Genomic DNA, 23,692 nt, shown 5'->3' on the forward strand with positions numbered 1-23,692 from the left:
ACTTAATCAACGGTCAGTTTTAATAGATTGTTTGCAGGTGACCTAACCTAACAAACAACTCTGACGTAGACATTATGATTCAGTACCACAGCGCTAAAAGTTTGTTGCAAGGTTAATTCACATGACAATAAAAGCTATGCACCCTAGCAAAAACAAAACGACAGTCATCCTGGAACACTTTGGTACAAAGGTCGTGGACCCAACCACTAACAAGAAAGTTGTCTGCCTCCATACTTGTGTATGCTTTCATTTGTTTTCTAGAGTAGAACGACATCTGAATGACCAGTTGGTTATATCTACTGCCTCAGTAGCAGCAAAAACTTTCAGTTCAGCTGAAAAATCGCTCCTCTTCATAACATATGGCTCACATCCCACATATACTATGATTTTCTGTTCGTTTCTCTCATAATTTCATCTAATCTAGCCCAGCAAGAACTAAACATCATCTAATCCGTTGCATTTTTCACTTCCAGCCCTCCGTCTGAATTTAACCTCACGTGACTGCATATAACCTATATCTTATTCAAAAAGTGACGCAATACTTTGTAATGCAGGACGTAAGGCACCGCCCCCCGGGTGAAATACCAAGATTTTAGTAGGTCCGGCTGGGGAAGATCATGCCGATGAGGCGAGTTTAGTCCGTTATTGTCGCTGTCTGCGGTTATAGACAGCCTGTCCAGTCCACAAAATGAGCAGAGAAACAGAAAATCGAGGAAACACTCGGTAAGAAAGCCTGCGGACTTTGACTGTCCTCCATTGCTAAACCGTTGCGGGTTAGTTAGCTAGCTACACAGAGCACTTCCTGAAACAACGGCTTGCTAATATTCGGTTTTCAAATTCCGCTAACGTTAACGTTAACGTGAGCAGTTGCAAAACGTTAGTAAAGTTGGCACGGTACTGAGAGGAAGACCTCCTTGTAGTCATGCTCTGAAAGTATGTAACGTTTAAGTAATTAGTTAATGCTAACCCATAACACAGCCATGTTGTTTTAACTTTGTAAACACGACCTTATTTCCAGTTTACTTGCTAACATGTGTATATCTAAGCTTATGACTAGCTTAGCAAGCCATTTTTCAGTTGCTTCCATAAACGCTGCAAATATTTATCGCTGTCACTGTTAAACGTTACTGAGAGAACTCTAAGTTATGTTTTGTGACTGAGATTATGTGGTGGGGGTACCGCTGAATAATAGGTCAAAGCGACGCAACCGTGAGTGAAAGGTAATCCCCTTAATCTTCAAAATATGTGCCGCTGAACCTGTGTTGTGACTTCACGTAGCATGCTGTGATTGGTGGCCAAGCAGAAATTGGCAGGCAGGTACCTTCCTTGTTTCGTGTTATGTTTGTCGGTTTCTTCGACACTTTTTTAAATTGTCTTATCTGAAAACTGCACAGCTAAGCTGCATTGTTGTCGTCTTGGTGACAAACTATCCAAACATGATCGGCCTCCCCTCTCTGGCTTTCTTGCAGAGCACTTTCAGAATACTTTTCCCCGAGGAGTAAAGGTGGGTCATAGCGTCAGATCCAGCATCTTCAAGTGTTGATATCTCGGAAATGAAGTATAGCTTTAGCTGAGTCTACTGCTTGCGGAAATGTATGCCTTTTCTCATTGTGCACTTAAACCTGCTGTGTAGTGAGGGAGGGAACAACACTGTCTGTTAGGCAATCAGTTTTTAAACATAGCCAGGTGTTTTAATTGGGTACCTTAAAAAAAGCAGTCTAATACAACCATCCAAAACAGTCTTAATATTATTATAATTGTATATTTAGAGGTTAAGGTTGCAAATAAGTGACATATTGCACAAGCCATGCGCATGTGTTCTCACAACAAAAGAACAGTTAGGGATGTGGTGTGACATATTGTTGTACTTATTATTATAATCCTGTAATTGTCATTTGCAATGCTGCCTGACCTGATGCACAAGCTGCTGTCACTTCCTAATTTCAGTTAGTTTTTTTTCCCTATAATGTCTACACTCCAGTGAAGCTTTGGTGGCAGTGTGGGGTAAAGGGATAGGATTGTGTGATGTGATAGGTTAATCGTGTGTTCCCTAAATGTACACAATAAGCCGAGCTGGTCCTGGTAGCAACTGAATCAGAAACAGAAATCACTCTCACTTCTGCCTTTTTCTTACTCCTCCTAATGTGGAGCTTCAATCCAAATTCATTCCCACCAATGTGTGCTTTTGGCTGGCCAAGACATTTTTGTTAAATTGTGGGTGCTTGCCACCATGCATCACTGCCCCCTGAAGTTTATTGGCCTTTTCATTAACTGATTATACAGGGAGTATCAGCACACTCCTGTTGCACCAGGTACCTGACACCATTCTCATTAACAGATATCTTCATGGGAATATACATCAAACATATTCTTGTTCCACTTGGATCCAGACATCATCATATTTGAAGGCACACTCACAGTTTCAAACTTCTCTCATTCTGTTACCATTGTATTCTGCAGGTCACTTAAGGTCACAAAAATCAAATGTATAGTAACATTGATATAAAGAAAATGTCTAATCAGAAATCAGAATCAGAATTATGATTATAGTAAATGTATACTAAATGCAATCCATCAGTGTGATCAATGAGAGTTGCTTGCATGACGTAAACAACTGTTTGAAGAATCAATTGCATGTGAGTTTGATTTGTAAAAGGAAAAAACATACAAAACTGAGAAGCAAAATCTATTTGTGCTAAAATAATGCAATAACAAGAGCCTCCTTGTGTCAAGACATGACACATGACAAAGAAAAGCATCACATGACAGGGGGGATGAGCCACAGCTGATATGAACCGATACTATAAGCATTGTTGGCAAATGACAACATGTCAAACCTGTTCACACTTGAGTATGCAGTGACATCTTATATTTTAGGAGACTTGAGACCATAATGTGCAAATGTTTTATCTGTTTCAGTGAAGAACCTCACACTCCAGGGGCGCCCCCTACCTCATTTCACATCTTTTCTCCAAGAAACTCCAATGAAGCCCTCTCAGGTCCCTAACCGGCTTCCGCACCCACCACCCAGGAGGTTGTTGCCATTTCAAAGCCCTGAGCTGTTCCACCGGGACAGACTTGGTCCACCACAGCACCCTCCTCAGCATCTGGGATCAAGCTATTCCTCAGGGTTTGTTCAAATCAGCCCAGCTAACATCGGTTCCTCAGCAGATAGGCACTATTCTGTGCCAAGAGACAGACCGGGTCCTCTGCATCACTCTGCTCAACCTCCAGGGTCTTTCTTTGCCAGACTTGCTCCAGTTAGTCCAACTAGCAATGGAACTTCAGCTAATAAGCCACAGCCCTCACCTCCCAGTATTTTTCATCCTCCATCCATCCAATTCATGAGGGATTTAAGCAACCATTCCTCATCCTCCCACATCAGGAGAGGTCAAGTGTCTAAATCTAAGGCTGCTTCGTCTTACTCAGGGAGTAAAAATGTAACTGCGCAAAGGGAAGAATCAAATAAGGTATTCTTTTCTCTTTTTTTTCAACCTTAGTGAAACCTAGATTTGTGTAAAATGTCTTGTTTATGAACAGTCCTGTAGCAGTCATGTGATGCTGAAGTGTTGTGGCTGTTATTGTTAGGCTCAATCCAGCGATGTGAGGAGTTCTATACATACTGTCAAGCTCTCCAGGCCTCCTGTGACCTCATCACTCAACACTACAGCAGCTCAAGAAGGTTGTCCACTGCCCCACTCAGACTCCCTGAAGGGCCACCATCCTTCTCCAAGTACCCAGTCTTCTGACAGGGGTGGTTGTTCCAGTTTATCCACACTCAACCCGATGGCCCCTTGTCAGGTGACGTTTATTGTATTTTTAATGAATCATAAAGTTCAAGATTTGGACTTTGATGATACATGTTGAGATCTTTGCCTCTTACTCTGCAAGCCAAGTCAGGCTTGTGCAGCTGGAGCCAGAGTAATGCTCACTTGGGAGATCATGGTCAGTTGTTCTCAACCTTGGTAATAGGATTTTTAAAACAAAGAGGCAGGTGATACAGCTTTATAATCAGACTGAAGTGCCATTTTGTTTGACCTTGTCTGACATCGTTTTCATGTTAGCTTTTTTCTTGTTTGGGATGTGTTGTTATTTTGCCTCTAATAGGTCAGTAGTGAGAAATATATCGATCCTACCATTGTCAGTCAACACAGACGCTGCAGTAGCGGTTGCTTAGATCAGTTATTTTTTGTCATTGATGGTATAGGATGCATAGTAATGCTGTTATTGCTGTTGTGAATTCATTAAAAGACATCACTTTTTTTCTTTTTTAGGACCAACAACATAAACGAACATGTTCAAGTGAAAAGTCAATTTCAGGTAATAATGTCAAAGTAAATCACTACACTATTTAAAGTACCCACAGATTTGTAAAACTGCATTTGTTTTGCTTTAGTAGTTGTTTGAAAAGTAACCATATAATTCAGATATAAGCCCCACAGATAAGTACATGTTGGCTTCTATAAAAAAATGTTTTCATTTTTTCTTTTTCTGTACTGCTCACGTGCAGATCTTAATAACTCTGTCCATTTTCCACTATACCACTTCTTACTTATAAAGCTGCAATCCTTAATTTTGTTGGCACTGCAGTGACAACAAGTAAAATGTTTACTTTTGTAGTGTGAATACTCCGAGGATGTCACTGACCTGTACGTGATGTGAATTCACTGTACTTGGCTGGTGAAGATGGCTCTGGGTCTGTTGGATGTGTCTGGATTGACATTGCTCAGTAGCAGAGTTTAAGGGTCATCGACAACAACATTGCCTTGTTTAATGTAAATATGTAATGTAAAATTTAGTTTTTGTCTCTTTCTGTCTCTAGCAATTACCATTCACTCATCTCAGAAGAGGCGCAGGGATTGTGAGGACTGTGACGACAGTGCCAAGAAGCTGTGTCTTCTGAGTCCAAACTCTGGCAAACCCAATGTTGGCAATTCGCTCAGCACTTCACTGGAGTCTCAGCCATCATCTGGGCTTTCTTCAGTCATGGAACTGTCACACAAAACCACAGATAGCCATCTGTGCACAGAACCAGCATGTGGCCAATCAAACCACTTGGAACTATCATCCACATTTAAACCCACCCAGTCATCCTGCACATCAGTGTCACCCAAGCCTTCGATAAAGAGACCACCATCAATGGGGGCAAAGCAAGCCTATATAAGTTTCTCTCAGAATCGTACTCTGAAGTTAACTGATTTAAGATCATCTCTAAAGTTAGGTGAAGGAAATTTGACGAAAAGATGTGAGGAGAATTATAAAAGGCATAAATCAAGCACTTCGTTATCCTCACACGTTCCCCAGAAGGACACTGGCAACTCACCTCGCAGCCACCACTCTCGTCATACTCATCACAGTACCTCAGTCTTACCATCCAAGACAGTGAACAGAGAAAATCATGTGGAAGAGAGGAGAAAGTTGGACAGTAGCACTACCAAACCAGCCTCAAAGCCAAATTCAGAACAGAACAAAACTGCCCGTCCACGACGACCTGTCACAATCCCTGATGATATAGCTGATCTCTTTACCCCTGATCCCATGACCTATGTGGTCAACCCTGCCCATAAGACTGCAAAACCCAAGACAAATGGGGGAATCATCAAATCCACTTCAGAGACAAGATGTTCGTCCAGCTCCAGTACCACAGTTAGTGGATCCTTGTGTTGCAAAACGCGAAACTCCTCGCCAAGAGTAGCTTCAGAGCGAGTAAAACTTGAAAACATAAGCTCCTTTTACCCTAAGGAGAGCGAACTCAAAAACAAGCCGGTCACTTCTTCAGGCATGCAGGTGAAGCTTGAAAGTGTTAAATGTGAAGTGAAACACACATCTATCAAGAGCAATGCGAGACCAAGCTCTTCAGAGACTGACACTGCTTCCTCTGAACAAACTTCTGAATCTTACTATTCTCAGTCTCCATTGCTGGAGGTAAGTGGAGGCGGTAGAAAGCAGGTGAATGAAGAGGATCTTAGTGATGTGGAGCTGGACCTAGGCCTGAGCTTCGCTTTGGATTTGGATCTAACCCAGAGCTCTCATAGCAGCGAGGAAGAGCAGCTGCTGTCCTTGCAGGAGATGATGGAGTGTGTTACCAAGCCTCCAGATACCCCGGAGAAGGGAGCCTTCTCAGAGCCTAGTACACCTGGACATAGTAGCTGCCAATCAAAAACTGTAAGCTCTGCATGACTTGTCTTTTTTGTATATAAAGTTATAAATGTAAGATAATCCAACTCGCTGAGCGAAAGGATCGGTAAAACTTGTGTCTTTGTTTGGACCTTAAACGTTGTTTGTTGTGTTTCCCACAGCAGCCATTTCCATCCACCACAAAGTCGTGCATCTACAAGAACAACCTTGATCTGATGCTGAAGGAAATGAACAACAGTAAAAAGTATATTATTCAGAAAACTTCACTGGCATTGCTACTCAATCTGTGCCACAGTCACTGCAACTTTCTCCACATTCTTTTCTCCCATCAGAGCTAAAGCATTTGAGACACAACTTCTAACTGCATGTAAAGAGGACCTGCTGAGAATAGCTGAATATGAGGAGGCTGAGGAGAACCTGGGGGAGGGCATCTCCACTGAACACCAGTAAGGAATGCAGAAACACAGTGTACCTTGTCACTGGGATGCAATTGTTGCACAGTAGTTCGCTGTAATTATGTCAATTATTGTAATTTGTTCAGGGAGTTCCTGCAACGCTACTCATTGATGTCCAGTGCAATCAGGGAAGTACCTCCAGGAGAAGTAGTGTTCAACCTGGAGAAATTTGGCCAAATCTTCAACCATGATACGCTACAACTCAGACAATGCATGGTCAATCCACAGGGGAGAGCGCAGAAAACTCTTCTTTGGTGAGTTGTGTTTGTGTCTGTATATACACATGAAGGTTCAGCACAACATATCTTAATAACTGAAGACTAGATTGCAGTGGAGTGTGATATGGGTGATCACTGTCCCCCGGGGCCATTCTTGATAATTTTGGTGTTTCTCTGACCTTTCATTCCTGACCCGTGTTGGCTCAATCTTTCCCCTTGACCCATGTCAAGCGCAATATGTGGAAATACTGTATGTATTTCCACCAGAAAAGTAAATCTTCAGTGTGCTGCTAGTTCCATCCAGCACTTTATACTGTGGGTTGTATTGAACATTGCAGCTCATTTTGGCCATTAGCAAAGCTATGGACTGTTTTGATAAATAATTAATCAAACTTCTCTCCATCTCTGCCCTCTGCCAGGTCCAGCCCTGCTCAACTGAGATTGCATGTAAATATTGGATTGTTCCAGGAAGCTTATGACTGTTGCTCACCCTGTCCAACTCAGGTTACCCGTTTCCTATTCAAGGTAGGCTTCACATAAACACACACACACACACATCCATGCCATGTCAGTAGTTTTTTTTTTTCCCCAAAAATGTCTGTGCAGTACCACTAATTCTTTGTTGATCTTGACAGATGATGTCAGTCCATAACGAGAGGTTGGTATCTGAAAAGATACTACAGGCCCTTTGTGACATTGCCTGCACTGCTGCTTATCAGATAGGTCAGTCCATCCCCCCTCCTCGTTATTTCCTCGCTATTGTTAAGACACTGCTAACATGTTTGTTTGCTTTTTGTTTTTTGTGTTTGCATCCTTAGTGAAACACGGAAGCCAGCAGTTTAAAGTGTGGGTGCCCAGTTTGGCCGATGTGGCGCTGGTCCTGATGAACATGGGAGCTGCGTTTGTTACTCTCTTCCCTTTTGAGAACCTGCAGCCTCCATTCACAGAAGGAGATTTGCTGTAACGTTTTTGTTTATTGTATTACTCCATTTCCTCAAAGCTTAAGATATAAGCTGAAAGTTTGTTTGATGTCGTCCTTCATGCAGTTGAATTTGTGTGTTTTTTGTGTAGGGAGGACGTCTACGTTACGAGCAAGAGTCCCTCCAGTAACAACGAACAGAGACCTTTCCCTGAACACAACTGCAACCACATTTTGAAGGTGAGGTGCAATAGGAAACAGATGGCTGATGGTTGGCTGTTCACAGAGAAATCACAGTTTCACCAGTCAGATCATTCACGACCTGGTTGTTTGTCCTGTGTTCTTGTCTGCAGTACCTGTCTTACTGTATGGACCTCTGTCCACGGGCGTACAGCGATGACGAGCTGCTGTTGCTGCTAACTGTGGTGGGAAGAGTTTGCCTGGACACACGGCTCGTCCCCCTGTCCAATGTGGAGCTGTACCTCCTACAGTACAAAATTGTCAACAACATCAGGGACTGGGACGCCACGGCCAGTTCATATGTAAAGCACGAGTAGTTTTTACTGTCAGCAATTTTTTTTATTTAGTCTGAAGTGTATATACATTAACATTTTTCTTAATTTATTATTTATCTGAAATGATTCCAGCTGCCCAGAATCTGCCAGGCCCTGACTGATCTAACAGATGACCACCACAACATGTGCCTGTTAGTTCAACTGCTGCCTGACAACACGCGTGGGAAGTAAGTCCTTTTATATGTTCCTCTGTCTCTGATCTGCTTGTGTCCATTTCTCCAACACAATGAGTGTTATTTTCTTTAGATATTTCATTGAATTGTATTGCCTGACTTTTGTTTAAATAGGCAACTGCGTCGACATCTGAGCCTGTCCATGATCTCTAAGCTGTTAGACGGAAAATGTACTTACAAACCTAAAGAAAAAGAGATTCAGCTCTCTGAACTGAGGCAGTACCTGCCCCGTATGCAACCCTCCTTTCTCCGAGGCATGCTGAGCTGCTCCATCAGGAGTGAGAAAGGAGAAGACATGGCCAACCTAGACCAACAGGTGAGGATGTGGAAAATGTCTTGCTCCTCAAAATGTTACGACCTAAAATTAGTTGTAGAGTTTTCGTGTCTGCTTTTCTGATGATGTGTACGTAAAAGAATCGTATATTGACAGAAGTATTTGTTTCAGTCCTACTACCTCTGCTACAGCCTTCTGACTTTGGCAAAAGAAGCTTCCAATTTTCAGTTCTTCCCAGCCCATCAAAAGGTACGACTTCATTTCATTCCCATTTTTTATCCTGGTCTTAACTGCTGGGGACTGGTTATTAATCAGCTAATCAATCACGGGGGTCTTTAATATCTTTCTGCCTGTGTTAATGACGCCTTTCCTTTTCTCTGTGCCTCTTAGGAGCAGCTGCTGTTTCTCTCCTCTCAGCTGGAGACACATGTTAAGTCGGACATAAGAGAGAGCGAGAAGTGTCTTTACAGGAGCAAGGTGAGTGTGATGGCAAAAAGAGCTGCAGGTGTTTGTGTGTATCCACGTGTTCTCATGTGGATCCAGATGCAGATAAAAACTTTATGATGTTGTGCAGCTTTGACAGAGATAGGCCCTTTCTATAAGTTTCTATAACCAGCTTATAAATCTTGCAGCATATTTTAGGGACTTGTTTGTCCTCTCAGAAACGGGGGCGGACATTTATTTACTAATATGAATCTGTAAACGTTATTAATCTTAATAATCACTGTCAATAGCAGTCACCTGATTAAATTACTGCTGCATTGATTTCAAGATGCAGTCGTGGAAGCCAGTCATTTAAATTGGGGCGTGCTCGCTAGAAGCAGTGTGTTACATGAAATAATTTCCACTTTCCTTCATTTCCTCCAGTTAAAGGACCTGGTGGCCAGGATCTACACCAAGTGGCAGATGCTCCTTCAGAAGACCAGGCCTCTCCATGTACAGTAGACACACTTCTATGAATATTTGATTTTAGTCATATCAGTTCAAACAGGCTTAGTTCAAGAGTCCTTCAATACAGTCAAAAGATGTAAGTCTGATTTCCAATTTTCCTCCTGCAGGGTAAGTTGTATGATTATTGGCAGCCTGTGGATACATCGATAAGCAGCAAAGAAAAACAGGAGATGGACAACAGTGATGATGGAGAAGGGTCTGTGATGGAGGACGATGGTGAAGAAGAGGAAACCAGTGGAACTGAAGAGAATGAGGTTGTCATGGCCGTTGAGGACAAGGAAGAAGAAGAGGGAGATGATGGGATGGATGACGGAAAGGAGACAGGGGACAACACAAAGCCAGAAGAAGAAGAGGGAGATGATGGGAGGGATGACGGAAAGGAGACAGGGGACAACACAAAGCCAGAAGAAGTGGAGGGAGATGATGGGATGGGTGACGCAAAGGAAACAGCAGAAGCGACAGAATTGATACATGAGGAGCTGAACCAAGAGATGCCAGAGACTGAGTCTCAAATACACGTGGAGTCTCAAGTAATGGATGAGGCCGGACACGTAGAGCGGGCTGAGGTAGAGACTGAATATGTTGAGACCAGAGAGACTTCTCAGCATGAGCGGGTAGCAGCTTGTGCTTTAGTGTCATAGAGATTTGTTCCCAGGGCTTTTATTGCCTTTGCCTTACTGTTACAGTCAATTTAGACTATCTGCTTAACAAGCCTATTCCCATTGTCAATAAAAATATTAATTGTATATTTCTGAGTTAAAGCATTTTTGAAGAGATAACAAACCTTGTTAAGGCCTGAGGCCTTATCTTTTTGTGTTGCACAAGAAGCAAAATACAGATTTATTGTATGTCATTTTTGAAAAAAACCTTGATGTTTATATGTTCAGTAAATGACATCTGTCATGTGCAATGTGTAAATATGTGGCTACATACAGTATGTGATACATATACATACTGCAGTGGAGTGCCTACAACAAGCTGTTTATTTGGAGGGATATTTTTTAGATCGTTCTTGTCTCCTTTCCAGTCATGTTGATTTGTTAAAGTATAGCAATTTCTCAAAAAGACTTTATTTATTGGTGTAAATGTTTTGTTTAGCCAGTCTGGCTAACTGTAAAGCTGACTGTATGTGTAATATTAAATTATGCTGCAGATCAGGCTCAAGTGTTTCCATTTCAGGCTGATTTGCAGCATAATTGATCATACATTTTTTCACCAGAAGTTACAATAACTGATTCATGTTTCCCTTGACCCCTTGAGGGGTCTGGGCCATGAAACACTGACAGGAACACTGTGCACATACGTATAATCCTGTTTGTTGATTTGTTACAATTTCACTGTTGTGTTGTATGTGTGCATTTTTTTAAATTGCCCTCCTTGGAAGATACCTTTTAATGACAAAAGTACTTTTTTTATAGCTTTTGCCAAAAAGGAAATAAACTTTATTTAAAAAAATTCTTTGTTGCATTTATAAAACATCTCAGGCAAATGTAGTCTGCTTCCATCATTATTACCAGTGTATAGCAGTCTTACTAATACACAATAATGAAGTTCGAATTGACCATCGAACTGGATTTTGCTCTGGACTTGCAGTATTTGCAAATCTGAGAGTTTGTGTGATCAGTCATTTGATTTAACACCATCCAGTTTGTAAGATCCTGTCTTACACTGAGCATAGTCTCAAGAAACAAATGCATAAAATTGATGATTAGCATTAAGTATTATTTATCATTGAAAGTACAACCCATATATAAGTTCAACTAACAACAGTACTCCTTTAATGTAGATTTGTATGTAGATAAAGTAGCATATAGTCTGACTTGATTTCTAACATAAGATGTCTTTCTCAGTTCACTTTCTCAGTTTTCCAGTAGACTGGACTATTGTACTTCTCTTTTTGCCAGTTTACCAAGCTTCCTATTGAATAAACTTCAACTCATTCAGAACAAAAACTAAAAGGTCTGAACATATTACTCCTTACCTATCACTTCTCCACTGGCTTCCAGTAAAATATAGAGTTGATTTTAAAATACTTCTCATTGTTTTTAAATGTTTTAATGGCCTGGCACCCTCCTACGTTTGTGACATGCTTACTGATGACACACCTGAGAGGTCCCTCAGATCACCAAACAAAGGGCTCCTCACAGTACCAAGAATACACCTCAAAGCAACTCATGGTGCCTTCAGCCATTATGGTCCCACTCTTTGGAACTGTCCTCCTCATGAAATTCAGTCAGCTCCGACAGTGTCTTCTTTTAAAACCAAGCTAAAGACTTTCTTTTTTAGACAAGCTTTTAATTAAGGTTCCCTTATGAGAGTGTTTGCCAAAATGAGAAACTTTATCTTGTTTGTCTCCTATCAAGTCGCCTTATTCTAATCCTGTCTGTCCTTTTACTGTGTCAGGATCCAGTATGTCCTTTGGCTTCCCGTATCTCGTAAAGCACATTGAGTCTATGCCTGGTGTATGAAACGTGCTAAATAAATTACTTACTTACTCTGCAGTCACTGGCTGGAGGCTTATATCTTTCCACTTTCATTCTGTCTGCAAGGGTCTTTGTCATTTAATTACATCATAGATACGCTTCAGTTTCACATAGTATCTATCATATTGGTTCCTCCATTCTCACTGTCTATGATCAGAAGTGTTCTGTAGTCAATCATTGTGCTGAAAATAGAGCTTTCTGTATCTAATGCAGGCACGAGGTGAGTGCAGCGTGAAAACCAGCAATGTATTAAGTATAAAAAAGTTTTTCTTTGATTTTAAATAACAAATAGCGTAAACAGAGAATGAACTAACATTAACATCCATAAGTCTGGAAATAACCCACAGGTTGTATTTAATCTTGTGTGTGTGTGTGTGTGTGTGTGTGACGGCTGCTGAACAGGCGTCAAAATGAGCTGCGCCTCCACTCCGCCCCACTTTCACCGGGTTGCTAGGCAACGCTAGTCAGGTGACTGTCTGCAGACAGAACATGGCTGACCTGTCAGAAGACCAATGAGGGAAAGGCCAAATTTAGCATAATCGATCTTGTTTTTTACGTCGTTCCTGATCACAGTTGACCGTTGTGGACAGCAGTTGAGCGGAGGTGTTGAAGGTAAGCATCAGAGCGCTCACATTCGGTCGGGTTTGTTCGTCTGTGTTGCTTGGAACAGCTGTAGCTAACGTTGGTGTTGGCTAGCTAAGTTGAGCTAGCTGCCAGCCAAACAGTGCCCGCTTTCTCTTCCAGAAGCAAGTCGATTTAAATGTGAAAGGAGGAAATTGCATGTAGCCAACGTTATATGTCACAACAAGCTGCCTTCTGCACATTTGTAACGTTATTGCGAAAGCTACACCTAGCTTCTTGTGCCGTTAAGTTTAGCCGTCAAACTGCATTAGCCAAAGGAAAGAGAAGTTAAAACTGAATTCAGCTTAATGTCAGTGACTCTGCAAACCGAAGTCAATATCTAACGTTACACACACACACATACTCACACGGTCAGTCCCCGCATGAGCGTGAAATAGAGGATCGACACACTGAACTTATTGTGTCATAAGGTACTTTTTGAACTTGCTCCCTTGACGTTGAATCTGACTCCGCGGACACAATATGAACACATCACACATTCAAACACATGGGAGTGAATGATCCCAGCGCCTTGTTTATTTTACAGAGGGAGTCTAAAACCTTTGACCAGGGCACAGCCCTTCACAGTGGTTGTTCAGTTGGTGGGAGGCATCTTTTGTGATTTATTTGGCCTGGTTGGTAGGCCTGATTCTGTGGAGGGGAGCCAAAGTCCTGTCACAGACAGCTCTGTGTGTCAGTCATTGTTCCGACAGTAGATCTCAATGATATCATCACTGGTGCTGTAGCAGTGTCTTGGGAGTTTTCCCAAACTTCACTGTGCAGTAGCTCTATCACTTGTTGCTCAATATCAGCACCAGTTTGTGCTTTTGGCCTTTGGTAATAAGGTTTATACTGCCTAAATGTTATTTCTTCCAACAAGCTTTTACATTTTTTTTTTTACATTCAAACAGTCTTTCAGGAGTTTAAGTTGAGCAGAGTCTGGTTCAAATATACCAATTAAAACTGATATGTGGGCTACATTATTAACAGAAGAAGAATTGAACGTCCCCCTCTTATGATTTATTTATGACAGGTGTTTAAAAGCCCTTCTGATGATTCATCCATTAATAACACATTATCTCATTGCAGATGAGTGGGTTGCAGGAAGGAATTGCAAATGGCTCAAGCAGGAGTGAACACTTAGAGAAAGATACTCACATTTGGGAGAGACCCTGGACTCTTGAAGAGATACGGCAGACCAGTGCCAACTGGTCCTTGGCAGCCGACTCAGGGGTAAGCCAGGAACTTCTTCCTAAGCTTTGAAATAGGCCAAGAAAACAGTAATTCATCATCTTTTCTCAAACATTCAGTAAAATGTTGTAGAAATCTGAATATGAAATCATGACAGTAAGTTTTTTGTTGTGTTGTTTTTTTCTTCACAGCTCTTCCTGTTCCTCCAAGACTTCTCCCAGAGAATGCTGTCAAAGACACATGACATTGAAAAGCAGCTGGACAGTCTGATCCGTGACACAAAGGCCACTGACAGCTGCCTGCACTCTGTCTTTAACGACTTTCTCATGCTTTCCAATACACAGTTCATAGAAAATGTAATGTATACAACTGTGACATTTCAGTTTACTGGTTTGTTTTTTTTAACTTGTAAAAATATTGCAGGGGATCTTGTGGCAGACTTTATCTGAAAGGTATTTTTACTTTGTGTCCTGTTACAGAGAGTTTATGATGAAGAGGTAGAAGAGACTATTCCCAAGGCTGATGCGTTGGAGAAGCAGCCTGAGCAGGTAGAAAGAATCTTTCCTTTTTTGTTTGATACTGAATAATACTTCTCAGTGTTATTATTTCAAGGCTGTTTCAAGTCCTGCATTGCCCTGTAAATGTCATTTATGCTTTCCCTTCAGGAGAAGACTCGAGAGCAGAAAGAGGCAGAGTTGATTCCCAAGATGCAAGAAGCTGTAAACTACGGTCTAAGAGTGCTGGAGTCGGCCTTTGAGCACCTGGACATCAAAGCAGGAAACTCTGACTCGGAGGACGAGGAGGTCACAGACAAAGTGGAGGCCATCCTGGAACCCAAGGTGAGCTCTTAATCTTGAAGCGGGATTAACGCACTTACCGCAGAAAGGCAAGTGATAACGTATGTTTACGTCAGTGTACTTAAGCCTGCCTGCCTGTTTTTGCTCTTGCCTTTTAGGATCTTTATGTGGACAGGCCACTTCCATATCTGATTGGTTCCCAAGCCTTCATGGAACAAGATGATGTTGGACTTGGTGACCTCTCAAGCGACGGTAATATGCTACGACAGCTTCTTCAGGTGTTTGTATGTTATAGGGTTTATTTTCCTCATGCACTGTGTGTGATTCTCTTTCCAGAAATGTCAGTTGACAGTGACAGAGACAGTGTAATTGAGAGCGAAGATGGCAAAGAAGCAGTTGTAAGACTTTTTTTTTTCCCCTTTTCTTTCACAGCATTTTTCAAGGTTTTTATTTCTGTACCTTGTAGAGGAATATAACCACCTACTGCAATTGCATTTATTTGTTTCTAACAGCATTCAGATGACGACTTTGATCAGGAGGAGGAAGGAGGTCACAACAATATTAAGAAGGTTAGCTGCCTGCCTGCCAAACACATCAAAGATTACATTCAATTTGAACAACTTTATAATTTTGGATTCTCCCCCCGCGTTCACCCAGAAGTCGTCCATGTTGAGTTATGAGGATGATGAAGAGGAGGAGGACGAGGATTCGGACATATTTGGAGAATCAGACAGGGATGACGACGACGACGACACAAAGGTACACCTGTTATAACTTTGCTCCAGTAGTGAAGAGATGTCTTTGTGAGTTGATTATTTATAGTTCATGTTGCTGCCTTTTCTCATTTGGTTATTATTGTGTCACATTCAGAACACGGGCCCATCGTCTTTTGCCGATGAGCTGGCAGCCCGGATCAAAGGTGAACCAGCTAGCAAACCAGAAGCAGACCGCGCATGTAAGTCACTGTCATCATCAACCAACTGGTAGTATATGTCTCACTTTTCTAGTCTTCCCAGTCTTCACATTTAATTTAATGAAAACACCGCATCAGAGTTTACATTTGAGATTTCAGTAATGAGTTTGATCATTGCATGTGCATGCTCATGGATCTTGTGTTTGTGCCATGTCATGTCTTGAAAGCATTGGCATCTAAGAAGAAAAGTAAAGGCAGGAAAGAACCAAAGCCTGCAAAGGCACAGGGTAGGACTCTCAGTCATCATCACTTCAATTCAGTCATTTTTTGCTTTCATTCTGCATAAGTTATTTCCACTGAAGGCCCAGTGTTACTCAGAATGCTGCTCCATACTGTTTGTGTCTACTGTAACAGCAGCCGAAGAGGACAGCGATGACATGTTTAAGCCACCAAAGATGGATGATGATGACTTCTCCCCATTTGGAGGGAAAAGTGGGCTCTTCAGTGGAGGGAGAGGCCTGTTTGACGATGATGACGAGGTACATTAAAGCGAATGATTTTCAGAGCCCTTTCGTGTTCAGTCCAGTTCAGCATTACATAAACTCTGGGCTGTAGGTGGAATTTGATTTGTGCTGCATTATGTTATGTCATTCAGGGTGATCTTTTCTCTGAGGCACCAAAACCTCCTGTGTACGAAGAGAAGAAGGAGCTGAATGAAAGCATGAAAAGCACAGCTCAAAGTGCAGGTAAGACCAACCTTCTCGACAGATATGTGCAAAGACATACAGGTAAGATGGACACCACCACGTGAAATAAAGCGAACTAGCAGATTGCCACTTAACTTTTATTTTCCATCCAAGAATCTGACAAACCTGGAAAGAAGATTCCAGCAGGTGCCATTTCAATATTCCCAGGTAACAGCGTTAATTTGTGTGACAGTTAATATCACTTCCTTGACTGCTTCATCATCTTCAACCAAACCAAATCACATCCTCTCCACAGATAACAGCCTGTTCAGTTCAGGGAACGACTCTGATTCTGTGGGGAGCAAAGAGAACGGAACTCCAGCTGCCCCCAAACAGGTTCCTACATTAACTGGTGGAGTAGGGGGCGGCGGGCTCTTTGATGACGAGGATGAGGATGATGATGACGACATCTTCAGTAGTAAAAGTCTGAAAAAGTCTGACTCTGGTAAGTGTGTGAGAATGGACGCTTCAGTGCTACAGTCCAAGTTGAGGTGGGAGCCTCACCCATCAAACTGCGGTGTGTTTTTCCTCCTTTTTCAGCTGGACAGGAGAAACCCAAACCCAAGAAAGCTCTTGACCTTTTCGATGAAGACGATGAGGATGGTGATATATTCAGTGAGAAGTTCAGTGCCCCAGCTCCAGCTCAGAGCAAGAAGGAGGTAGTGGAAGAGCCGGTTAAACATCCTGAGAAAAAGGTAAAGATCAACACACACGTGTGGTTTGTACTTGATGACTAAAAGTATTGATAGTTGTTGAATGAAATGTTTAGTTTGGAATCTCTCCATAGTGTTTTTTGGCCCGTGTTGATGATTCATTGTTATGTTTAGATGCCGGCAGGCGCCATCTCCATGTTCGGCCCCGGGACTAAAAGCTTGCTCAGTGAGGGCCTGAAAAAACGTCAGCCGTCTACCAGCGAGGAGTCTGAGAAATCTGAGGAGGTCTGAATAGATCATTGTTCAACAGTGCACTCCAGACAAAATCAAATTTGGTGTGTTTTCACATGCAAAATGGCAGGTTTTTCGACCGAAAATTGGGCTTCAATAACCACAGTGTGTGCAGGCGGTCTAGCTTAAATTGGTTACCAGTTTGCACTGCCCTCTATTACACAATCAGGTGTTTTAGGCCACAGTCTGTTTTCAGGTTTTATCGAGGGTCATACCAGCTTTTGTGTAACTATTTACTTTTTGTTTTGAGGTCATGCCTGCTCCTACAGTGACTCACAAGCTCATTTATCAGGCAGAGATGCCATTAAGTCGACAAACCTAATTGCAGTCAGTATATTGATGTTTGCTCAGAGTTCATATTCAAGTGCAGTCTGAGAAAAGGCCAAATTGGATTTAGTTTGGAGGAAACTGCTCGCCGTCTGCTCTTGTTGACGCAGTTCACTTCTCTTTGCTCTGTACCGACATTTTCTTTCAAACCTAAAATGTCATACTTTCAAAAGGGAAGTTAGAATTTAGAAAGCCGTTTATATTAAATGTTCATCTTCATGTTTCAGAATGGGCCTGCTGCAACTGCTGGGAAGGCTGCTGTCAAGCAGAAACCCCAGACGAGAGGCCTCTTCTCTGATGACGAAGACACAGAGGTAAGGCTCTAAAGCTTCAGAGGGAAACGTGAAAAACCATTATCATATTATCATGTTTTAATTACACCTTGTATGTATCCGCCTTCTGTAGGGATTTCCAACCATCCCTAAGAGCCAGTCTAAGCCTGAACCTACAAGCCTGAGCAAACCCAGCAAGGCACCTTTGTCTTTGTTTGATGATGAGGAAGAAGAGGTGACAATAAGTAACCAGTATTTGACACACTTTGACAACACGGATTTAGGTTAGGCTTGTTGTTGCTGTGAGTACATTACAATAATCCGGTTCTTCACCTCACAGGATCTCTTCGCATCTGCAGCTAAATCTAAACCTAATCACGCTAAAGGCTCCTCACTGACGCCCAGTAAGGCTTTGTCCAGCTCCCTCTTCAGTGATGACGAGGTAAGAGAAGACACAGAGTAATATTTCACTGCTGCATGCCAACATTTGATGGAGCATACAATTTGATTTATTACTTTCCTGAACATTTGAATGACAGGACCAGTGGATGAGTTCGAAAACTAGTACAGGGAAGACAGAGGTCGGTACAGGAGGGATGAAGCCCAGTGCCAGTGCCCCCGCGAGTCTCCCCAGTGCCAAAACGTCTCACAAAAGCAGCCTGTTTGACGACGGAGACGATGACCTGTTTGCTCCAACTAAAGAGTCAAGGTATTTACACTTGAAATGATGCTATCATGATGAGAAACCTCCCTGTTAAAAGTGTCTGAAAATCACTTCCATCATACGTAACAGAATAATTTACACTTTCTGGCACGTTGCATCACCAGGAATTCTTCTCTATCCTCTTTTCCGTCCCCCTTCATAGTCAGAAGAAGCCTCAAAGAGTCGCCCTCCTGTTTGAAGATGAGGGTGACGATGATGAAGACAAAGGATCCCTCTTTGGCGTCAAACCTGCTGTCAACACAAACACCGCAGCCCCAGCTGCTAAAGTGAGTGCGCTAACCTATCAAACCTGTTCTGAAGCTTGCTTCCAGTCTGCTTTAAAAGCAGTTTAATCAGTACAGAGACTTTCTCACCCCCTAGAGGACCGTTTAGATCCTTCAAACAGAAAGCATCAAATTAAAAAAATCACGCTGGCTGTGTGAGTTTGTCACACAACATTGATATTTAAAATTTGATTGTGATTGTTAATTTAGAACACCATTTAATTTGCATCATCTCCCACTCTGAGAGTAAAGTCTTTTAATTACCTGTATTCTTCAGACTGCAGCCTCTCAGTCATCCTCTCAGTCAGAAGAGGTTTCAGTTTCGAGGACGGCAGCAGAGGACAAGCCTTCAGAGCAGGAGAAGCCAGCAGCAAAGACCCCCGAGCCGCTCCCGTCATCGCCCTCGCCGGAGAGCGGTGAAAGTAAAAAGAAGCCTGCTGGAGCAGTCAGTCTTTTTGGAGGCATTAACGTTCTTGCCAGCAAGCAGACAAAGAGCCCGTTGGATGAAGGTGGCAATGATGACAGCTTCCTCTCTAAGGACAGCCCGCCGCCAAATGTTAAGAAGGAGGAGAAATTCAAAACAAACACCGTCAGTCTATTCGATGATGAGGAGGAAGATGAGTCCGATTGGAATGAAGCAATATTCACGCCGAGGAAACCCACAGCAAGAGACCCACTAAAGGTTTGCGTGTTGTACAGTTAAACCGAATCCATCAGCTTATCGTTCCTCCTGCAGTCAAGGTATTAAAATGCAAGTTCTGTTTTTCTTTAGCCAACAGTGGAGCAGCCACACGCTAAGAGCACAGGTGTGTTCCAGGACGAAGAGCTGCTGTTCAGTCAGACTCAGCAGAAAGACAACGACCCAGATGTTGACCTGTTTGCCCCCTCAGGGAAAGCGTCGGTCAGTATTAGATATCTGTATCTGTTTGTGTATCTGTTCCTTTTCTCTCTGCCTGCAGAGGTCTTTCACAAGCAGTTAAGGATCAAAATGAGTATGTTTGCTTTTTAGAGCTCCAAGCTCAGCTCTGTGAAGACGACAGAACGAAGTCTGTTTGCCGATGATGATGAGGATGACCTCTTCAGCTCTATCAAGACTAAAGCTCCTCCTCCGGTAGACATTCAGTTTTTTTTTAATTAATAGATTTATACTGAATTCCTGCTTTCCTTTGCATTTGATATTACATCAGTAATAAATTCAGCTGTCTGAATAGTCATCAAACTTCACAAACTGTATAAAAGTGGGAGAACTTTCACCTCTCCTTTATTTTTCCTCTTTCATTTTCATTCTCAGAAAGTAGCAGAGAAGCCCAGTAAACCTAATGACAGAGCACCTCTGGCAAGTCCAGAGTCTGTATCAGAGATTCAGGTGAGTCTGCTGTAAGCATGTGAAGCACCAATGATATCAAGGACTTATTTTATTTTTGCTTGTTCTAGCTGTTTTGTTTTTGATATGTTGTGATGGACACATCTACCGCATCATTTACAGCAGGTGCAAAGACAGTGTTGTTTCTAGATGAACACGAGAAATGCCTTTGTTGGATTCAATTCTGAACCTGCTGTAATCTGACCACACAGAAACCTGCACCACATCCTGTAAAACCTAAAGATTCCTCATCAAGGATTGGGAAACTTCAAGTAATATTTTTGTTTTTATTGAATCAAATGTCTTCATCTCTGACATCTCACTCTGATTCCTCCTGAGGAAAGACTTTTCTATTCCCACTTACATATTGTCTCTCTGAAGGTTTCTCCTGTCTGGGCTTTTTCATATTCCAATTTAAAAGCTTGCTGCAACAGCATGACCACCGACATGAACATAGCTCTCTGATTTGATTTTGCTGAACTGGAAGAATTTGCTCGCTCTTTCAGTTTTCACAAGATGTTCCTGCATCTTGCTCTCGCCTCATTTCCATCCACAGTCTTGGCTTCTCATTTTCCTCTGAACGATCTGCTGCTCGGAACCCCTCTGAGAAAGTTAATGAAAAGAGATTAGCTGTAAATGTGCAGCTCTGAGGTGTAAAGTGTGTTAATGTAGTATGTATTTACCTGGAAAGTCTCTTTAAATAGTCTTCAGTCAGTGCTCAGGGTCAATGGTGTCTTGATAAAGGATTGTATTGGTGAATCTGATCTTATCATTTTCAGGCCAGTCTGATGATCAACCCCGCTGCGTTGCTCCCTGGTGCTGTCCCCAGTCTGCCAGGGGCCGATAGTGTACTCCCTGGCATGGCCCCTAGTTCCTCCTCTGGGGTGTCCAGCTCCAGCCTGAGCCCCAGCCCTGCCACAACTCCTGTGGGAGCCCAGCTAGACCGTGAGGATGGAGTGAGCTTCGACACCCCAGTCCACATCACAACACTGCAGAGTGCACACAAGGTGGCTTTTTGATTCCTGAAGTATTATATCTGTGGTCTAGAAGTCTTTTTAGTTGTCTTTCTATTGTTTGGTTTTCTGATGTGATGTTGTGAGTGCAAATCTTCCGTCATGCAGGGTCGTGCCAAAGGTTCTGCACAACGGAGACCCCAGTCCAGAGCAGCGAGGCAGCAAGCCGCCCAAAGATCTACAGTGGATAAAGAAGATGCCCCAGGTGGAGATGTTCCGGGGCCAAACCTCAGTCCGTCTGGTTTAGTCTTACCGCCACCTGAAAAGTCCAGCCAAGCGTGTGCCAGTCCAGCACTACCTAACTCAGCTGCACCCACAGCCTTGCCTGCCTCCTCACAGTCTTCTCAGTCTTCTCTCTCTGAAACCTGCCCCAGACCCTTTGCATTGACACTGCCGGTAACCACAAATACTGGAAAGAAAGACTCTAGTAAAGACAGCAGCAGTACCAAGGTGCTGCCGTCTTCTGATGAGGATGACCTTTTTGGCTCCGACAGTCTGTTTGGGGCCACCTCAGTCACTAACACACCTTCCACCAGACAAACCACCAAGACTACACCACCTCAGGCCGCCAGCGATGTCGGACTGAAGAAAGACAAAGACAAAAGCACACTCCCATCCATTTTTGACGACAACACTGATGACCTTTTCCAAAAGGTCAAGCCGAGGTCGACCTCAAAGAAAGCCAAGCCTTCGTCCTTTTTGGATGAAGATGATGATGAGGACATCTTTGGAATAAGCAACAGTTCCACTCCCACATCCACAAGTAGTAAAGAAATCAAGAACAGCAGTAGTTTTTCAAAGCAGGACATCTTCCAGGTACCTTTTTATTTCACATCGCTGGCGACACTGTCGAGGTTTTGTGTGCTTGTGTTTCTTTTTTTATTGGCTGTTTCTCTGTGTTCTCAGGATGAAGTAGCCGCTGTGCCTAAAGCTCACAAGAAGCACAAAGAGAAGACCGTTGATGCCAGCTTGTTCGATGACAACATAGACATTTTTGCTGACCTGACGGACACTTCAAAGCCAAAACAGAAGTCCAAAACAAAGGGAGAGACCAAGTCAATATTTGATGATGACATGGGTAAGCTATGACAAAAACGCATGCAGGCATTCATGTATTTTAATGCACACGTTTGATGCTGTCCTGTATGAAATTTGCACATTTAACCAAATATTTTGTCGGTCTCTCTTCTTTAAAGATGACATCTTCTCACCAAGCACAGTAAAGCCAGTCACGAAGGCTCCTCATAAATCAAAGAAAACACCACTGTCTCAGGAGACCAGTACAGCAGTGGATTCAAGCAACATATTTGATGATCCACTTAACGCTCTTGGAGGGAACTGAACTGTTGTGTCTGAGTAGCCAAATTTGTACAATTGTGGATTAGCTCATTTGTCATTTGGATCGCTGAAAGATTGGAGATCGGATACACTGTTGACAGAGTATTTATTCATATGAGTTCATATAAATACTGTGGCTTATTTTTGGCAGATAAAGTCTTAAAATGATTCCAGTCATCTTCCAACAGCACTTCCAAAATCATCACGGCATCAGATCATATTATGTAACAGTTATTGTGTACTGTTAATCGTTATTAGACATGATAGCACTTTATAAGCATACTGTATGCTTAGCCTCAAAGCCTGCGGAAATTAACAGTAAATTGTTTTGTTTGTTCCGAAGATGTTTATCCTTTGGCTTTTCCATGTTGAGATTCCATGTCTTTGGGTTTGTGCCATATCATCAGTGTGTTTACTTAATGTCCTTGGCATTTTGACAATGTTTTTATTAATAAGAAATTCATCGATTTCTTAACTTTGGCTGTGATGAAAAAGGAAATTCATTTTTAATAACTAAAAAGAAACATATTTTATGCTATCTAAAATGTGTGTGATTATTTCCAATTCACTTGTTTTCATGAGTGCCGGGTCTGTCTAGACTAAATATTGATCGGTATCTGATATGAGCAGGAAGCCCATTCCGAAGAAGGGGAACTTGATTATTAAGACCGGGCCTGATTCATTTTTGGATGATTAAGGCTTAGTGTTTTTGCTGAGGTCAGGATTATTAAAGTTAAAAGGAGGAACTGAAGCTGATGCCTTCTTAGCATTTAAGGAGAACCAACCTGTCTGCAAGAGATTCTGCAACTTTTTCCAAAGTTGGTCGTAAGTAAAAGCTCCAGAAACTCTGAAGGCATAATTCATCAGTCCCAGGGTGAAGACCTGGCTTTGTTTTGTGCCTTGAGCGTGGCATTAAAAGCCTGTTTTCTTGCATACGACTGGGACCTTGTTACTGACATGGAGCTACAAATTGGCTCACATTTGAAACAGACAA

General features: G+C 42.4%; 2 protein-coding genes across 8 annotated transcripts; both read left to right on the top strand.

Moving 5' to 3' along the window:
• Positions 1 to 585: 585 nt before the first annotated feature.
• On the top strand, positions 586 to 11,146 carry slf2 (SMC5/6 complex localization factor 2). Of its 3 annotated transcripts, none has more exons than XM_076743670.1 (20): positions 586 to 723; positions 1,470 to 1,504; positions 2,920 to 3,470; positions 3,589 to 3,801; positions 4,275 to 4,320; positions 4,823 to 6,165; positions 6,300 to 6,382; positions 6,471 to 6,584; positions 6,680 to 6,847; positions 7,231 to 7,336; positions 7,447 to 7,534; positions 7,630 to 7,771; positions 7,883 to 7,970; positions 8,084 to 8,272; positions 8,378 to 8,472; positions 8,593 to 8,794; positions 8,924 to 9,001; positions 9,143 to 9,229; positions 9,620 to 9,688; positions 9,811 to 11,146. In XM_076743670.1, exons 1-20 carry the CDS (start codon positions 689 to 691, stop codon positions 10,342 to 10,344), a joined length of 4,266 nt encoding a protein of 1,421 aa, XP_076599785.1. In that variant the 5' UTR covers positions 586 to 688; the 3' UTR covers positions 10,345 to 11,146. The 3 variants fall into 3 exon arrangements, with proteins under 3 accessions (XP_076599785.1, XP_076599786.1, XP_076599787.1); XM_076743671.1 differs by having other exon boundaries at positions 6,303 to 6,382; XM_076743672.1 differs by lacking the exon at positions 1,470 to 1,504 and having other exon boundaries at positions 589 to 723.
• A 1,502-nt stretch (positions 11,147 to 12,648) lies between these two features.
• Positions 12,649 to 23,243, top strand: washc2c (WASH complex subunit 2C). 5 transcript variants are annotated; one of them, XM_076743080.1, is made up of 31 exons: positions 12,649 to 12,798; positions 13,897 to 14,040; positions 14,190 to 14,354; positions 14,478 to 14,546; positions 14,664 to 14,837; positions 14,954 to 15,047; positions 15,132 to 15,193; positions 15,308 to 15,364; positions 15,453 to 15,554; positions 15,666 to 15,750; positions 15,936 to 15,995; positions 16,123 to 16,247; positions 16,364 to 16,454; positions 16,569 to 16,622; positions 16,711 to 16,899; positions 16,995 to 17,149; positions 17,282 to 17,392; positions 17,953 to 18,039; positions 18,131 to 18,232; positions 18,338 to 18,439; positions 18,537 to 18,706; positions 18,864 to 18,987; positions 19,262 to 19,666; positions 19,757 to 19,885; positions 19,994 to 20,095; positions 20,276 to 20,350; positions 20,560 to 20,619; positions 21,127 to 21,354; positions 21,469 to 22,176; positions 22,267 to 22,438; positions 22,557 to 23,243. In XM_076743080.1, exons 2-31 carry the CDS (start codon positions 13,897 to 13,899, stop codon positions 22,700 to 22,702), a joined length of 4,347 nt encoding a protein of 1,448 aa, XP_076599195.1. In that variant the 5' UTR covers positions 12,649 to 12,798; the 3' UTR covers positions 22,703 to 23,243. The 5 variants fall into 5 exon arrangements, with proteins under 5 accessions (XP_076599195.1, XP_076599196.1, XP_076599197.1 ...); XM_076743081.1 differs by having other exon boundaries at positions 16,126 to 16,247; XM_076743082.1 differs by lacking the exon at positions 20,560 to 20,619.
• The last annotated feature ends 449 nt before the right edge of the window (positions 23,244 to 23,692 follow it).

This window comes from Chaetodon auriga, chromosome 11 (genome assembly GCF_051107435.1).
Source record: "Chaetodon auriga isolate fChaAug3 chromosome 11, fChaAug3.hap1, whole genome shotgun sequence".
NCBI lineage: Eukaryota > Metazoa > Chordata > Actinopteri > Chaetodontiformes > Chaetodontidae > Chaetodon > Chaetodon auriga.

What these genes read in the sequence shown, in the direction of transcription:
- washc2c (XM_076743080.1), top strand. Translation starts at nt 13,897, where the DNA reads ATGAGTGGGTTGCAGGAAGGAATTGCAAATGGCTCAAGCAGGAGTGAA. An exon ending in ACCAGAAGCAGACCGCGCAT is followed by an intron (nt 15,751 to 15,935) that starts GTAAGTCACTGT and finishes ATGTCTTGAAAG; the next exon opens with CATTGGCATCTAAGAAGAAA. An exon ending in CAAGGATTGGGAAACTTCAA is followed by an intron (nt 20,620 to 21,126) that starts GTAATATTTTTG and finishes TATCATTTTCAG; the next exon opens with GCCAGTCTGATGATCAACCC.
- slf2 (XM_076743670.1), top strand. Translation starts at nt 689, where the DNA reads ATGAGCAGAGAAACAGAAAATCGAGGAAACACTCG. An exon ending in AAAGGGAAGAATCAAATAAG is followed by an intron (nt 3,471 to 3,588) that starts GTATTCTTTTCT and finishes TGTTATTGTTAG; the next exon opens with GCTCAATCCAGCGATGTGAG. An exon ending in ACTGCAACCACATTTTGAAG is followed by an intron (nt 7,971 to 8,083) that starts GTGAGGTGCAAT and finishes TCTTGTCTGCAG; the next exon opens with TACCTGTCTTACTGTATGGA.